Below are 16,382 nucleotides of genomic sequence, written 5' to 3' on the forward strand. Positions count from 1 at the left end.
ATCAACCGGGACTCGGAAGCTGAAAGTGCTGAGATCCATTAGTGATGTCTGCCGTGAGTGTGGGAAGGGAAGAGTGCGTGTGTGTGCGAATCCCTGGGGCCGGGCAGCTGTACTTTCTCCTTCTGGTGCTGACTCGCCAAGGCGCGTAACGGCGACTCCATTCTAGCCTGAGCTGAACTGTGAGATGTGCTGATTTAACTTCTATGCTAGAAAAGTTGTCTTCCACAGTTGGCCCTGATTAAAGCTCACTTTGTGTTCTGATCGTGAAGCAGCCCGAGGAAAAGCTGTTTCTTCCATTAGGCAGACTCCCTGTGCCTTTGGAGCTCCCGGGGGGAGCGGCGGCGTCTCGTTCCTCTGCGGGCCCCGAGAACGGCCCCGGGCCTGCATGCCAGAGCCTGTCGAAGGTATGCACTTGGAAAGAAGTGAGGCCAGACCCTGCTCTGGGGGGTCCACGTCGGAGAGTCGCCTCCGCCCACGAAAGCCGCCACGTGGGCTGGGAGCTGGGAGCTGCTGTTGGTTCCCTGGAACCGACTTGACTTAGGCGTCAGCTAGGACGCGTGCTGCGTGCGGATGTGAAGCCAGACACTGCTCTTGGTCTTCGGCCCTCAGATCATGAGTGTTCGTTCCTCCGCCACCACCGTCCTTCCAGCCAAGCAGGCCTCCCCTGGCAGAACTGTCCGGGGATAAGATGAGACTCGAAAAGAGACAATCTGAAAAAAAAAAAGATCGGGTTCTGTTTGCGGTGGGGGCCACGTATCTGCACATCGCCGTGTTCTCAAAATCATCCCACGGCCTGTGCAGGATGGGGACACTGAGAAACACACGTTTGCCTGACAAAAAGGCAGGCAGTGACATGGACACAAAGATGAGGTTTCTAACAGTAACCGTGTTTTTTAAACCTGGAAATAGCACCACACTTAGCAACACACATTTTATTGCGGTTGCGGCCTTGAAGCCACTCACCCTCGTCTTCTCCCATGTTCCTTCTCGTGAAAGGCAAGGGTAGCTGCCGTGGGCGTGGATGCTGTCCCCGGGCCTCCGGACACAGGGACAGTCACCATGCCTTTGCTGGCTTTCCAGACCTACCTCTTAAATGCAGCTGCCCCCCAATTAAAAAGTCACTTCCTGCAACCCTGCACAAACCAGCCCATATTGGCTGGGCTTAGCGGTCCCGATTTCTAGAAGGCCAGACACAGAATCAGATCTAGGGTCTGATAAGGGGACTAATCATAGGCTTGCATTTCCACAATCTAGAGCCGAAACTCATGACTGGTGGCCAAACTGGGGACCGGATGCTGACCTCGGGTCATAAATGAAACTGTATCCGAGACTCGGCATTCAGTTTGCAGACGCGGCTGTGCCGGGTGGGGTCCAGCATCTACCCCAGTGCACGGATTTCCAGAACCGCACCTGGGGGAGCTTGTGTCGAAGAGACAGGTCTCCCATGCTTGTAAACACGGTTTTATCCACGTAGTGAAAACCGTCCTACACTGTCAGCTACGGGGTTTCGACCACAACAACTGTCATGCGGTTGGCTGGAGCTTGTTCAGAAGGTAGGTCTGGAAGGCCAGACTCAGGTCTGCACTTACAGCCTCTCCAGCCGCGACCACTTCAGGAGGGTCTGACCATGTCGCCCACCCCCTGCCCCAAGAACAGACCTGAGTGTCCTTTCCCAGCCATTCCGGACCTCTGGGACTTTGTGGCTGTGTGTCCTCTCCCACCTCAAACACCTGCCCGTGAGGCTGGGAGCCCCATGTGCTACCTTCTGCCTTCCAGACCACCTTGCAAGTTCTGGGAGCTGATGACCCCATTCGATGGGCTCTGGGGCCTCTGGCTAAGCGTGCAGGGCAGTGCATTTTGTCTCGGATTTCTAAGGCCTACGTTGGATCTCCCGGTTCTTTCCAGGTGCTTATTCCAGCGTCAGCTGCCAGGACAGCTGGTGCTGGCCCAGAGAATCCCAGCAACGGCCTTCAGGCCCCAGAGGCTCCCAGCTGGGTTCCACCTGCGAGGCCTGGAGCAGCAGTGAAGATCTTGGTGCGAATCCGTGCTGCTTGGCAGGCCCTTTCCCCCCTCGGTCATCCCAGCACACTTGGCTAGTCCCTGCTAGGTGAGCAGGGGGTGACCTGAGCAGATGGAGTGGTCGCTGGTGACTGTCATCCGTGATCCTGGCCAGCCCAGCACAGGTGTTTAAGGGCTGCGGTGTAGGGATGCTTTGGCAGAATCTGGTCAGTTGTCAGGACAGGCCTCTCCTGCTGGTCGAACATGTTTATTGTGGCCACTTTACTTTGGGGTAGAACTGCTTCGTTTCTGAAATCTTGAAACAGCCAAATCAAGAAAGCCTCCGGCAGTTTGGTTCTTAACAAGCAACAGAAACCAACTCAGATCTGCAAAAACGAGGCAGAGTTCTGTAAGAAGCCTGTCAGCTGAACCTCACACGGTGTCCGGGAAAGCCAGAAAATGGGTCTCTCAAACACCACGGGGCCGTGTCGTGTGACGGGATCAGCCCGTTTCCCCCTCGGTCACTCTGCTTAGGGAAGCCTATCCCGTTAGGCCAGCTGGAGCCCTGTCAGCCTGTGTCGCCCGGGGAAGAAGCCACTCCTGAGAAATCTGGTGCTATTTGGAGAAGGTGACATTGAGGCCGGTTGACCAGAGAGCTGCCGGTGTCCTCCCTGGGGACCTCCCTTTCCTCTCTCTGAGTCCATGGGGCCTATGGACTTGTCTTCCCCTGGACCATCGGCCACTCATAGCAGAACTCCAGCAACGCGGCCTGGTGTCCTCTTCGTTTTCCACTGAATGTCTCATTGCACAATTTCTTACGTGCAGCTCCAGCCGTAAGTAATACCGGGCCCAAGGAGGGCCATCGGAGCCGGCCTCGAGCTGAGGCACTGCGTCCCTGATCTTGAGCACGTCCCTGCTTGTGCTGAGGCGAGCCTGAAACCAGCAAGTAATTGACACCAGGGGAGCCAGCGTTGCCCTGCAGAGTTAATGCTGGACAAGTTGTTAAAAAGGAATATGCTGATTTGTGTGAGTGTGTGTGTGTGTGTGTGTGTGTGTGTGTGTGTGTGTGTGCTGTGTCCAACGGCAGCTGGAATTGTTCTGAAATAGAAGGCAAGATTGCAGAAAGGGAGCAGTCGTTTTGACTAGGGGGCCACCAGGACCTCGGCCCCTCCTCATCAGCAGGTGTTTCCTTGGGCTTTGTTGGGTCCCTGGGACTGTACGAGGAGGCTGTCATCGTTCCCTGTTGTTCTTTGGTACGGTCTGTGGTCACCCTTGGCTCTGTCTCCCTGGCTATAAACTGGAAATAAGAGTAACACAGTGGGCTTCTGAATGTCAGTCTTGGGGTTTGAGCAGCGTCTAATGATTGCTGCCCTAGCTTTTGGTCACAGACTTCAGTTTTTAGTCCATTCTCGTTACAGATTCATCGTACCTGGCTTTCTCCCCCCAGTTCTCCTGGCTGCAGAGGAAATGGGGCACTCCCTCCAGGCCTTGGGGCCGGCCCCGGCCAGGGTAACCCATTTCCCAGAGTCCCTTAAAAGGCTCTTTACAGTAGCACGTCAGCTGCATCCTAATCTACTAAAAATTACTCAAATTGTCGGAAGCACTGAGAGGTGCGTCGGTTGAGGTGAGGCAAGATGGAAAGTCTGTTTACAACTTCACCTCGCTGGCGTTTCCTGGGGTCTTGTGGGAACCTCTGCCCCAACTTCTGTAAGGCTGTAGGGACAGCAGGTGCTGGGTGGGGTGTGGCTTGAATTCCGCCGGATTCTCTGGTGTGCAGGTAGACGAGAGCCTGCTGGGACTGAGGGAGCACGCATGGCACGGTCCCTTTGTCAATAGAAGCGAACCTTGGCAACGCCTTGGCTGAGCTTTCAGTCATCCTCCGTACTGGGGTGCGTGCGGCCCCCCATACTTTGTGCAGGACACACGGGAACCTCACCCGCTCCCACCACCCACGCAGCTGTCCCCGCTCAGCACAACCCCTGTACCTCTTCCTTTCCTGCTTTCCCGTACAGGCCTTGCAGCCCGTATCTGAGCCCGGGGCGTCATCTGGGAGTCCCCGGCTCTCGCAGACGAGCCTCAGCTGCAGTCTGCAGGCGCAGCCTCAGCGAGGGCAAAGGGTGGGTTTCGCCAAAGAGGAGGCGACCCAAGCCAGGGAGGGGGGCGATCGCTAGGCAACCTGGAGCTTGTTGCCCAGGTAACGGGATCCCTGCACTGATGCTGTGGATGGACATCTTGTGATGAGGCCCCTCAGCCTCTCCCGATGTCTTGGATGGCTCTAGATGCCTGCCTTGTGCCTGCCCGTCATTTTCCTCTGTGGTTGCTTTTTAATTAACAACTTGGATTTCCCACCATGATCATGAACTCTGCGAACACTGTCTGATTAACACTCTCCCCAGCACCGTTGGACTCAGGTCAGGATGTTCTGCGCCCTGTCGGAGGGGTAGCCTGGGGCAGGTGGGTCAGTCTGCTCCCGCAATCCGAGACCATCGGTCCCCTGAGAGTCCGACGTGGGCTGGGCAGCAGGGTGGACAGCAGCACCAGAATCTGGTGGAAGAAGACGGGCCCTTCGGGATTTGGTCAAAGTCTCACCGTTTCCTTGGCCGAAAGGAAGGGCAGAGGTGGGAACTTTCTTGTGTGCACATCAGGCTGGCACGAGCTGCGGGCTGCCCCCCTTTCAGCTGCTTACTCCGGGGGTCTCTTCCCACTCTGGGCCTCGGGGTCCTCCCCTGTGAAAGGGGATGCAGATGAAATGAGAGGCTGTAGGCCACCATGTGAATTACTGTCCCTCACTTCCCCCTGCAGAGTCAGGGGGCAAAGGTGGTCTCCAGGGGTCCTGACTCAAGATGGCACCCTTGGTGTTTGGGGAATCCCCTCCATTAGCATCCACCCACCTTGACCTCCTGTGGAGCCTACCTGCCAATAGGCCAAGAAGAACACTGGCAGAGGGCTCACCAGCCCCCCAACAAACAGCCGTGGGGTGGGGGAGCCCCTGGTTTCCCACCTGGTACAGAAGACGTTGCAGGCTCGGCTTCATTTAGCTGCCCTGCTTTGGGGATCGAGGCTCTGGGTTCAGTAGTGGTTTTGTTGTCACTCACAGGCTGGGAGGGACGGATCCCTCGTGAGTCCCAGCTCAGGCTGGAGGGAGAGCTGCCGAGAGGAGACCTGCACCCTGGCCCATTCTGAGACCAGGACAAAAAGCCTTTTCTCTGCTTCTCGTTCAAAGAGAAGATTGTCCCGAGCTGGGGAACGGTGGCGTGGGAGGGCCATCCCGGGGCAGAGGCCGTGTGGGCACCACGGGGACACCCTCCCTGCCTCCACGTCCAGTGCTAGTGGGAACCCAGACATCGCTCCAGGTGGGGATTTCTCTTTCAGCGTCTTCCACGAGCGCGTCCCTGTGTGACCAGCCCTGGTGGTCACGTAGGGGCCTCACGTGTGGGGAGCCTCCCACCGGCACCCCGGCGGCCCTTCGGGAGGCCACGTGGCTGAGTGCAGCCTGGGCAGATGGGTCCTGCTGTTGTCGGCTGGAGCCTGTACCCGATGCCTTGTGGTCACACAAAGGTCAACTGGGCCAGAATGTCCCATGCTGCTGGCAGGGGCTCCAGGAGCCCAGTCATGCCCAGTGAGCCAGGCGGCCACCAGAGGCAAAGACAAGTAGATTCTGTGCGGGAAGAAGGAAGCAAAACCGACTGAGCCCGGCCTTGGTGTGACCACTGTCGGAGTTCGTCTTGGCCTCTGAGCATAAGGTGCACAGACAGCCCTCCTGCTTCTACCCGCAGCCTGGGACACTACGCATCAGATTGGTCGAGAAAATGGGAGTCGTCCCACCCTGGCCATCTTGGTGCCACAGTCCCTCTGGAGCCACCAAGACTTGCCAGCATATGCGTTTGAAGGGAACGGTTTGTTGGAGGCTCGAGCCTCCGTAAGCAGCTGCACTGGTCCGCATGGAACGCTTGGGCAGCGTGGAGGGAGGACTCCCTTGCCCTGTGCTCCCTTCACCCCCTCCCAAACTGTAGGGGCAAGTGTCCTGTCTCTCTTGGGCAGCGTCAGGACCCAGGACCGCTCTGACTGGTCCTGGGACCTGAGGAGTGAGCTCGCTGTGCGGTCCTGTGAGAGATTATTTGCTCTCCCAAGTCCCCAGCGAGCTGCTGGGACGGACGGATGGACGGACGGACACACACACACACACACGTGCCAGGTGAAGAGGGTCCTGAGCTGAGCCCAGGATGCCTGTTTCTCCAGGACGCTCCCATGGGGTGTGGGAGCCATGACCTGTCCCCCTGGTTTCATTTTGTACCTTCCCGTTTGTTTGGAAGGGCAGTGGTGCCAGGGTCGGGCAGGAGGCACAGGAGGGGGCGGGGGAGGGGCCCCCCTGTGGGCCTGGCCAGTACCGGCAGCAGGTGCCCGAGGAAGGTGTGTCTTGAACAGATTCCTGGGCCCGAGTTCCACATGGCAATGGAGTTAGCCCCACGGTGCTTCGCGTTTGCTACGCTTGAGTTTGCTCACGAGACCCAGGTCTCCCTCACCCTTCCACCCAGACAGACCCAGCAGACGGATGTTCCCCTGGGTCTCCTTGGCTTGTCCCAGAATCTTCCCCAGCGACTCCAAAGGAGCCTGTGGTCTTTGAGCCCAGGGGAGCCCCAGTGGCTTTGTGGGTTCGCGGCCCACCCAGGGAGTAGGGAGGGAGCTCTGGGGTCCCGCAGACCTGATGGATGTGGGTAAGGGGGGCACTGTCCCCCAGGGTGGGACAGACCACCGTGCCCACCTACCACATCCTCCTCCCGTCCTCGCAGGTATCCGCCCCCAGATCATGAACGGCCCCCTGCACCCCCGCCCCCTGGTGGCGCTGCTTGACGGCAGAGACTGCACCGTGGAGATGCCCATCCTGAAGGACCTGGCCACCGTGGCCTTCTGTGACGCACAGTCCACTCAGGAGATCCACGAGAAGGTGGGCCCCACCCCCAGGCCGGGGTCGCCCAGGTCAGGTGGCAGCAGCTGCCGTTCAGCGAGGGCTCCTTCCTGTCTCCACCCTCAGGCCTCCCCGGGCTGGGCCCTCTCACACCCCGCCCCGCCCCTCCGGATGCCACCTCCTGTGTGCCCTCCCCTGCGCTGTCACCCAGAGTCACCAGCAGAGCCCGAAGCACAAGCACAGGCCACTCGCCTGGGGAGCGATCGCGCCCACGCCGCGTCCTCTGTGGCGGGTGCGAGGGTGACGGGGGCGAGGGCTCCAGCCTTGCTGTGCTCACCCCGTCCCAGGTTCTAAACGAAGCCGTGGGTGCCATGATGTACCACACCATCACCCTCACCAGGGAGGACCTGGAGAAGTTCAAGGCCCTGAGAGTGATCGTGCGGATAGGCAGCGGCTACGACAACGTGGACATCAAGGCTGCCGGCGAGCTCGGTGAGTGCGGCCGTTCGGAGCGCCAGATACACAGAGGACTGTGCCTCTGCCGGGCGCCCCCCCAGATACACAGAGGACTGTGCCTGCTGCACCCCGAGGCCCCAGCCAGGCTGTCTCCCTGGGGAAGGACCTGAAGCCAGGGGCCCATCCCTGCAGAGGGGACCCGTGAGAGGCCACAGGTCAGTGTTGACCAGTCAGGACCCGTCACCTGGAAACACAGGTGCTGGGTGCACAGCTCAGGGCTCGGGGAGTAGCCTCCAGTCCTGGCATGGAGCCTCCCCCCGAGGGCCGCTGCCCACCCAGAAACCTGCCCGGGTCAGCACTGACACCGTGGACTGCGGCCCTTGTCGGAGGGGGCAGCAGACGGACACCCAAAGGCAGGAACGTGGCTCTGTGACCCCCACCCCCACCCCGGCCCCTGTCTTAGACTCCACGTGTGAGGAGTGTTCGCAGAGCACCGAGAGCAAGCGACCCTCGGCTGGCCTGCTTGCTTCATGAGGGCCCGAGATCCTTCTAAATAAGCCCCCCTGTCCTCGGTCCAGGTTTGCGATGTGCCAGACCTGCTCCTGGGCGCGCGGGCCTGTGCTCCGCCTGCTGGGTACGGGGCGCCCCGAAGCCCCAGGGCTGCTCGCAGGTACCTAGGAACCCCAGCCTCTGCAGTCCCCAACCTTCGGGCATGCTGAGGCCCTGGTGGGCCAGTGGTCCATCTCCCTCCCCACCCCCCAGGACCCCGCGGGCTGCATGCGTGCGCGGCCTCGCGCGGTGAGCTGAGCTGGCGTCCTCCCTACAGCACACGTGCCGCAGCATCGGGCACTTCTGGCCTCCGCTTCCTCCTCCAAGGTCCTAGCCTGGAGGGTGGAGTGAAGGTCCACGGTTTCTTCGAGTGCTTAGCTCCCTCACTTGAACTGGGGGCAGGCGCCGGCCAGAGGGAGCCTGGCTGTGGCGGGGCTGGTGCTGAGTCTGGTGATTCAGGGTAGCGCCAGGGCGCTCTGATATGGCAGGTGGGTCGCCCCACAGGTAAACCCCAGAGGAGGAGGCAGGAGGTGGTCATTCCCCAACAGCTGCCTTTTTCCCCTTCCCCATCCTGAAAGTGGGGGACTGTGTGGCACGTGGCTTGGAAGATCGACCCTGTACAAGAGGAAAAGGCGTGGGTGGCATCAGAATCCAGACTTGTTACGGGGTCTGGAGGAAGCAATGGCTTCCTGTGTCTGCCCCAAGCACTCGCTTCTGGCCTCGGGGTCCCCCTGAGCCTGCCTCGGTTGCCACAAAGAAACTTGGGTGGATAGGAGTCCTCAGAAGCATGTCTAGCATTACCTCAAATGTTCCATCTTTCTCGGGCACCAACAAGAATATTTTTGTTTGAAAACAAATGTTCTTTGTGCTCTTGGTAGAGCTGAAATCCCAAGTTCAAACAGCGACGGAGAATATAGTTTAGCCCACGGGCGGGGCGGAGGGTCCTCAAATGTGCTTCCCTGCACCCGCCTTCCCATCTCTGCTGTGTGTCCGCCCCTTGCAGCCCAGGAGCCCCGGGCTCCGGTGAGGTGTTCCTGTTGAGTTTCCTTGACGGGAACCAGCCACTTCTTTTCAGGCAGAGATGGGAAGGTCTCCCACGCGAAACTCGCCATCCCTCCATTTGCAGATGCCCCCACACAGCTGGCCCGGGCCAGGAGGGGGACCTCGTTTCCCCAGCCGCACGGCTGCCCTTGCCAGGCAGCTGCCAATTTGAGGAACGGAAAAGGATGTCAACCGTGGCGTTTGCATTGATCCTGGCGCGTGTGGGATTTGGAGAAGGAAAATGGGCCTCTGTCCTGTCTCCAAATTGCACTCCGCAGATCATTCTGTGCCCAGACCTCGTGCAAACGAGGACATGGCTGTAGGTAGCGCTCGTGTCCGGGCCTGAAGTGTGGCCTTCCTGGGAGGATGCTCCTTTCCCAGTGCTCACGGGAGCCTTTGCACGATGCCGGTGGGGACCCTGAGACAGAGGGCTGGAGTCGATGCTGGGAGTGGAGAGCAGGGCGAGGCTCAGGAAACCGCTGACACCCTTCTGGAGCCCTTAGAGGGGTTCGGCCTCTGCACTGTCGCCCCAGGAACCAGGGAGCCGGGAGGAAGCTGGCGGAGGTGGGAGGTTGCTGGAGGCCTCTCACCCGTGGGCCTTTCTAGCAAGCTCCTCTGTCCGGTTTCCAGTTCAGAAAGGTTGACAGCAAAGAGTGAAGCCATTGACAGAAGCAGCAGCTCAGCCACTGGGCTCGGGCCTTGGGGTGAGATGGGTGCTAGAAGCTTCTCATCTTGGCCTCTGGAGGATCGCGCTGATGCAGGCATGACCAGAAGAATGGTTTAGAAAGAGTCCCACCTCAGGAGAGTAGTCAAGGCTGTGGGGTTTTATGGGGAAGGTGCCGTTGCCCTTGGGGCAGGACGGTCCCCGGTGCTGCCAGCAGCCCCTCCATTCAGGGCTGCAGGCTGAGCGTGTGCCCCCGCGCCCCCCCGGGTTGGGTGGATGCAGTGCTGTGTGTCACACGGACCCGCGTGGGGACCCCCTCCTCCCGTGTCCCCTCCAGTCTCAGCTCCCAGGGCACAGCTGGCCCCGGGGCCCAGGCGGTTGGCTGGGCGGTGGCAGGGGGTCCACACTCCGCTCTTCCCCTGCCGGCCCCTCTTGCTGGGCTCTGGCCAGCACACATCAGGTTCCTCAGGGGAATGAAAGCATCACAAATGCCCAGCGATTTCCTTGAACCCTGGCTTCTGCCTCCGTCTGTCCAGACTGTGAAAAGCCCTGGCTTCTCGCTCAGCCCACACTCCAGGCCTGCTTGTTTCACATGGAGTCATTATGGCTGTTCTGCAGAACTGACCTCCAGCACGTGGAAAGTTCGGCAGCCTCGATCTCAGTCAGACCCTTGGTCCCCTGGCAGGTGGCTAGGACCAGGGGGGGTGATGTGCTCATGGGGGCTTTTACTCTCTGAGCTATCTATCCTCCTGAGGGGGTCCCTGAGACCCTGGACCTCAGGGCAGCCCTCGTGGGGTGGTCACGCAGCTACTAGAAAGGGGGTGCTCAGCACGGAGGGTCCTGTGGTCCTGTTTTCCATCCAGTGGAGCCACAGCGGCTCTGGTGCTCTTGTCCCCACTGCCGGGCTTGAGAAGGTCGAGGAGGGCAGGGCTGCCTTCTTGGTGACCCTGCCCCCGTGTTCCTTGGGTCCCAACCTGGGATTAAAAAGTGGTTTTCTGAGCTGGTCTGACAAGCTGCTTGGATATCTGTGTCCCTCAGAAAGCTGCTTGCCTGACAGACCCCAGCCTGGCTCCCAAGCCCCCTCCGCAGGCCCCATGCCTGGTGAGGCGTCCGTGTTCCCTGCCACATCCCACCCTGGCCCTCTGTTCCTGCGCCCCTCCTCCCATGTCTGGCAGACATTCGCATTCTTCCCCCAGACACCCTCCTACCAGGGAAGGCCAGTGCCTAGCTGTGCCTGCCTGGGACGTGGGGTGGTTCTTCGAGCAGCCCCTCGGCCGCAGAGCCTGCGGACCCGCCCTCACCAGCTGCCCCCAGCCCTAAACGCTCTTTCTGAGAGCAGGGCAGGCCCGCCGTCTGCCGTGTTCTTTCTGCCCGAGCAGGATTGTGGGCAGGGCCCACCGAACAGGCATGGGGCTGAATTCAGGCTTCAGCTCCGTCCCGGCCCCGCCCGGGCCCATGTTGAGGGGGTGGGTTCCTAATTCTTCCATCTTGCCCTTTTTCAAAACAAGTAGTAACATGCTCATCACAAGAGACTTAAAATACAGTTAACAAAAGGCCAGTCTCTTGACCCCAGCTCCGCCCCAGGAGGAAGCTCCGGAGGGTGCACGGTAAGGAGTCCGGTCGACCCGGTCAGGAGGGGCTCTGCACACTGGTTTCCTGCTGTTCCACGGTGGACACGGGCAGGTTTCCAGCTCTTGGCTGCTCACCCCGTCCAGCTGCCCACAGCTTGCTTCCCAGAAACACGGGGTCTAGAAGCAAAGGGTGGGCAGGACGTGGGGTCCGTGGGAGCCTGGGGGGGAGGTGCGGCAAGCCTGGGATGGATGTGGGGGCTGAGGCTGAGTGTCCCCCAGGTGACACGCAGGCCTCAGAGAGCCTGACCTACCCGGGGCCACACGCCCTGTCCGTGGCTGAAGGGCCAGCTCTGCCAGGGAGCCCCGGAGCTCCCCCTGCAGAGTCGGGGGTCCTCACCCGGGGCCTGGCCCTGTCCTCTCCAGGCATCGCCGTGTGCAACATCCCGTCCGCGGCCGTGGAAGAGACGGCCGACTCCACCATCTGCCACATCCTCAACCTGTACCGGCGGAACACGTGGCTGTACCAGGCGCTGCGGGAAGGCACGCGGGTCCAGAGCGTCGAGCAGATCCGGGAGGTGGCCTCGGGAGCAGCCCGCATCCGCGGGGAGACGTTGGGCCTCATCGGCTTCGGTACGTGTAGCTGCCCAGCCCGTCCCCCACCCGCCAGTGCTGGCGCAGGGACCCCTCCCTTCCCCCCCCCCCAGGAAGAGCCAGGGGGCAGGGTGGGGCGGCGAGGCCGATGAGGGAATTCCCCCTTGGAGGTGGGTCTGCAGGGCTGGGTAGGGAGCACACGGCAGCAAGGGGGCTGTGTGCCTGCTAACTGCCCCCGGCAGGGGCTGCTGGGGGTGCCTTGCGGAGACGCCAGCGGGTTTGGGGCTCAAATGGGGGCTGGTGGCTAAGCGGAGACCTGGGCCGTGGGCCAGGCCCAGCCCCTGGAAACCCTCCAATGCCAGGCCAGGGTGGCAGCAGGGAGTCCCTGAAGGATTTCAGGCAGGAAGGTAGCACGGTCAGGTCATCAGCTTAGAAAGCTCACTGGGGGTGGAGGCAGGGAAAGGTCCTCCTGGAGTCGGCTGGTGGCCCTGTGAGTGTCTTGGGCGGGTTACCAAGGGCAGGGAGCTGTGCCGGGATGCAGCCCGATGACGTAGTGCTGACAACACAGGGGCTCAGGTGGGCCCCACGCTGCACACAGGGGGCTTTTACTGCTGAATCTCAGCCCCACCACTTGGCCATTCCATGACCTTGAAGAAATTCCCTGACCTCTCAGCCTCGGTGTCCCAGTCTATACATTGGGAAGGGCATGCTACACATGGCTGCCTCTTAGGATTCAAAGAAGGCACGAGAAGCATGTGGGGTGGGTAGTAAGTGCTGGGCCTGGCTTCCAGAGGGCTCTCCAAGCTGTCATTCAGCCCTTAGTTCAGAGCTCTGTTTCCAGAAAACCAAGGGTCAGGACCCCTGGGGTGGCCTCTGGGTGCCAGCTTGAACAAGGTAGAGGGAGCTGGGTTTCTTTGAGGAGTGCACATCTTTCTAACTCCCCAGGGTGAGTTTAAGAACCCACGTTTAGGGGTGATCACACTCATGAAAGCATTCTTCTGTTTACAAAGGAGCCCTTTTTTTTTCTTGAGTGTCCGCCGCAAATGCCAACAGGGACGGGGGTGCCTGTGTGAGCACCACAGCGCCCTCTGCTGGCGCCCGCTGGGCCTCCTTTTGCTCCGCACAGTCCGTCGTCCTTGAGATGGTTCTTAGAACGTCGTTCGCGTTCTCCACCCCGCAGTGGCTGAGCCCTTTGCCATCCTTTGAAGATGCTTTCAGTTTACCGAGGCCAGTCCTGTGGTTTGAGCCCCGTTTACTCGAGACTAAGCCAGCACCGTCTCAGCCCCCGCTCCCCGTGCTCTCTGATTGCAGGGTCGCCTTGCTGCCTTTCAGGTCTGTGTGTAGCCTTCCAGAAGTGGAGACAGGGCTCCGACGGGCAGAGGCGTAGTCGGAGGCTGCCCAGTGCCTCCGGAAAACATTCACTTGCCTGAGGCTCCGCTACAAGCAGCTGCAGCACCTGGAGTGCGGGGCGGCCCGGCCCTGAGCGTGGCCCCAGCCCGGGTTGCTGGTGGGATGGTGCTCGGGGACAGCCACCAAGTTGGGACCATGTATGAACATTGGAAGGGAAAGCCAGCCAAAGGCAGCAGTGGGTGGTTTTTTTGTTTTTTTGTTTTTTTGTTTTTTTTGATCCAATCAGTCACAGAATTAAGTCATTAGGTCTTGTAGAAACTTAGGAAAACCTCACGGCTAACGGAGAAGCCAGAGACGAGGGTTAGGGGACATATGAAAAGCAGACACTAGAAAATCACAGGCCGGGAAGCCCCGTCTCGAGGCAAAGTGTGTTAGGAAGCAGAAGTCGAGAGGGGGCGTTACTGTGTGGGCTGTGAGCATGGGGGCGTGTCCCATACTGCAGGGATGGCAGAGGGGTGTTGCAGGCCGCTGGCACTGTTCCCTCCACCTTGTCACCTTTGTCATGCCTGCCTGTCCGCTGGGGGGTGTGTGGCTACAGTTCCTGGTTCACTGCCTCCAAGTGATGACACTGGGGAGGGAGGCCAGGAGGGACAGCTAGCCTCCCGAGACTGAAGCCCATAGACTGAAGCCCAGCAGCAGCGGGAGCAGTCCACCTCCAGTTGCCCTCCTGTGCGCTTCCTGTTTGGGAAGAGACACCTTCCCCGGTTTCCCGCTCCTTCCCCTGCACCGCGGGGCAGTGTTTTCAGATAGACAGGGATTCTGCACGCTTCCCAGGGGAGCCCATTCCAGCGTCACGCACGCCACTGTTTTCAAGCCGAAAACAGCTCTGGGAAGCAGGAGGCACAGGCCATGGGGTTCCGTGGGTTTGTCCAAATGACCACCATTTGGGAGTCAGGGAGGCCTTCGTGTCCTGTTGGGTGGTATGGGTGACTAAGCCGCTAGAGAGGGGCCTGGGACTCCCCCAGGTCAGGACCAGCCTGCACACCCGAGAATTAGCCTGACCCATCCATGGCTCCACCGCCCCATCAAAGTGAGTCCTCCGTACCAGTCTGTGCTCAGGCCGCTCGGCAGGGTCCGTTTTGATCCCTGTGCCCCTTCCATGAGCAAACCCCGTGCTAATTGGCAAGAAAACATTCTCTTACTGCCCTCGCTGTCTCAAGAGAGGAAGCTGGGGTTAAGAAGCCTGTTGTGTACCCAGAAACCTAGGGGAGAGAGAAATATGAATGGGAGGCTATGGTGATGGCTGGAACTGGGGGAGGAGCACATGGTATTCTTTCTAGCTATGTTGTTTCAAAATGTCCATCGTAAGAACTTTGACACATACACACACACCCACACCCCATACCCCACAATGCAGACAAGGCCCCGCACTCCTCCCCCAGGAAGCTTGGCCGCACTTCAGCCCCAGGAAGCTAAGGAGACGTGCTGGCCAAGAGCATCACCAAGCTTGGGCACGCGGCGCCTCCGGCAGCCTCCTGTTGGTCCCACTGCCGGCGGGGACAGCGAGGGCCCACACAAGGTGTGGCGTCTGGGGCGCCGAGCCCGCTCACCTGGACGCTCTCTCTCCGCACAGGTCGCACGGGGCAGGCGGCTGCTGTCCGAGCCAAGGCCTTTGGATTCAGCGTCATATTTTATGACCCCTACTTGCAGGATGGGATCGAACGGTCCCTCGGCGTGCAGAGGGTCTACACCCTGCAGGACTTACTGTATCAGAGCGACTGTGTCTCCTTGCACTGTAATCTCAACGAGCATAACCACCACCTCATCAATGACTTTACTATAAAGCAGGTAACTGGACACAGATAACTCTCAGCCCCTGCCTGGAAACTTGCATCCAAACAAAAGGGAGGGACGGGAAGTGGTCCGTGGACACGCACACGAAAGGGAAGACCGTCCCCCAGGACATCAGTGAGGGGCCAGGTGAGGCCCCAGCACGGGATGGGCCACGTCAAGCTGGGGCAGACAGGCTGGCCCAGGACCCAGCAGGGACCTGTCTTAATCAGGTTTGGCCTCCGAGAAGCAACAGGCAGGTGACAGGTCCCAACTCCGGCCTGCCCGCCTTATGGCCCTCTCTCAGGATCTGCAGAAACCGACCCAGCTGCCACCAGCTGTCGCTGCCACCACCCCCCCCCCCGACCTGCCACACACGCATGTCGTCAACAGCCGGACCGGCCGAACTCCTCGGTCCGTGGCTGGCGCCGTCCAGTGTAGCAGCATCTGACGGCTCTTCTTCCTCCCGCAGATGAGGCAAGGGGCATTCCTAGTGAACGCGGCCCGCGGCGGGCTGGTGGATGAGAAAGCCTTAGCCCAAGCCCTCAAGGAAGGCAGGATACGAGGGGCAGCCCTCGACGTGCACGAATCGGAGCCTTTCAGGTGGGTCTGTGGGGCTGCTGACATGGCTGGTACCCGGGCTCCCGGCCTCGCACCTGGAACTCGCGGGGCCGGGGCTGCTTCTCCACCTGACCGCCCCCACACTGTGACCGTGGGGCGCTGTCCCAGGAAAGCGGCTCCTGGGGAGGAAACGAGAGACCACCTTACAGCCTCTGTTCTAAGGGCTGTGCTGTACTTGGAGCGTAAAAGGGCCAGGGGCCCACGAGGGAAGTCCGAAAGCGTCGGAAAGGAAGGAGAATGGTGTGTTGGTCTGGGGAGGAGCAGGCTTCCTCTGTCCGCTGGACTGCGGGTTCTGCCTAGACGAAAGCCCTGCCCGTCCTCCGGAGAGCCTTCCTCCTTCCTTCCCAGTCCCTGATCCCTCCTGACGCTCACATTAGAAGTTTTGATCAGTATGTTCTTAAATCCCCAGCCTTTGGGAAACCTCCGACACTGTTCCTCTGCACACATAAACTGGCCACGAGCTCTCTTGGTGAGTAGGGTAGGGAGCGATCCTCAGCTCTTCTCATTTGCTGTGTTTTTGTGCATTTATCTAGCTTTGCTCAGGGTCCTTTGAAAGATGCACCGAATCTCATTTGTACGCCCCACACAGCTTGGTATAGTGAGCAAGCCTCACTAGAGATGAGGGAGGCAGCCGCCACCGAGATCCGCCGGGCCATCACAGGTGAGCCCTCCCTCTGCAGCGCTTCCCGCCACCGCCGGCGGGAAGGGCGGCCGGAGACCCGCGGCTCAGCTGCCCCTGGGACTGGTACTGAGAGCAGAGTTGTTAGGGATCAAGTTGATTAAAACCGGAAGGAGCTGGACCCAG

General features: G+C 60.2%; 1 protein-coding gene across 7 annotated transcripts in view; it reads left to right on the forward strand.

The window, feature by feature from the left end:
* CTBP2 (C-terminal binding protein 2) overlaps positions 1 to 16,382 on the forward strand; it is a 158,929-nt gene that overhangs the window by 138,824 nt on the left and 3,723 nt on the right. For all 7 annotated transcript variants that reach the window (XM_087862585.1, XM_087862582.1, XM_087862580.1 and 4 more), the window contains 6 exons: positions 6,789 to 6,943; positions 7,252 to 7,396; positions 11,609 to 11,815; positions 14,760 to 14,974; positions 15,429 to 15,559; positions 16,111 to 16,238. In XM_087862585.1, the coding sequence (XP_087718711.1) occupies positions 6,789 to 6,943; positions 7,252 to 7,396; positions 11,609 to 11,815; positions 14,760 to 14,974; positions 15,429 to 15,559; positions 16,111 to 16,238 (981 nt within the window). The remainder of the gene's footprint in view (positions 1 to 6,788; positions 6,944 to 7,251; positions 7,397 to 11,608; positions 11,816 to 14,759; positions 14,975 to 15,428; positions 15,560 to 16,110; positions 16,239 to 16,382) is intronic.

Source organism: Ursus americanus, chromosome 6 (assembly GCF_024610735.1).
Source record: "Ursus americanus isolate L20-20 chromosome 6, mUrsAme1.1.p, whole genome shotgun sequence".
NCBI lineage: Eukaryota > Metazoa > Chordata > Mammalia > Carnivora > Ursidae > Ursus > Ursus americanus.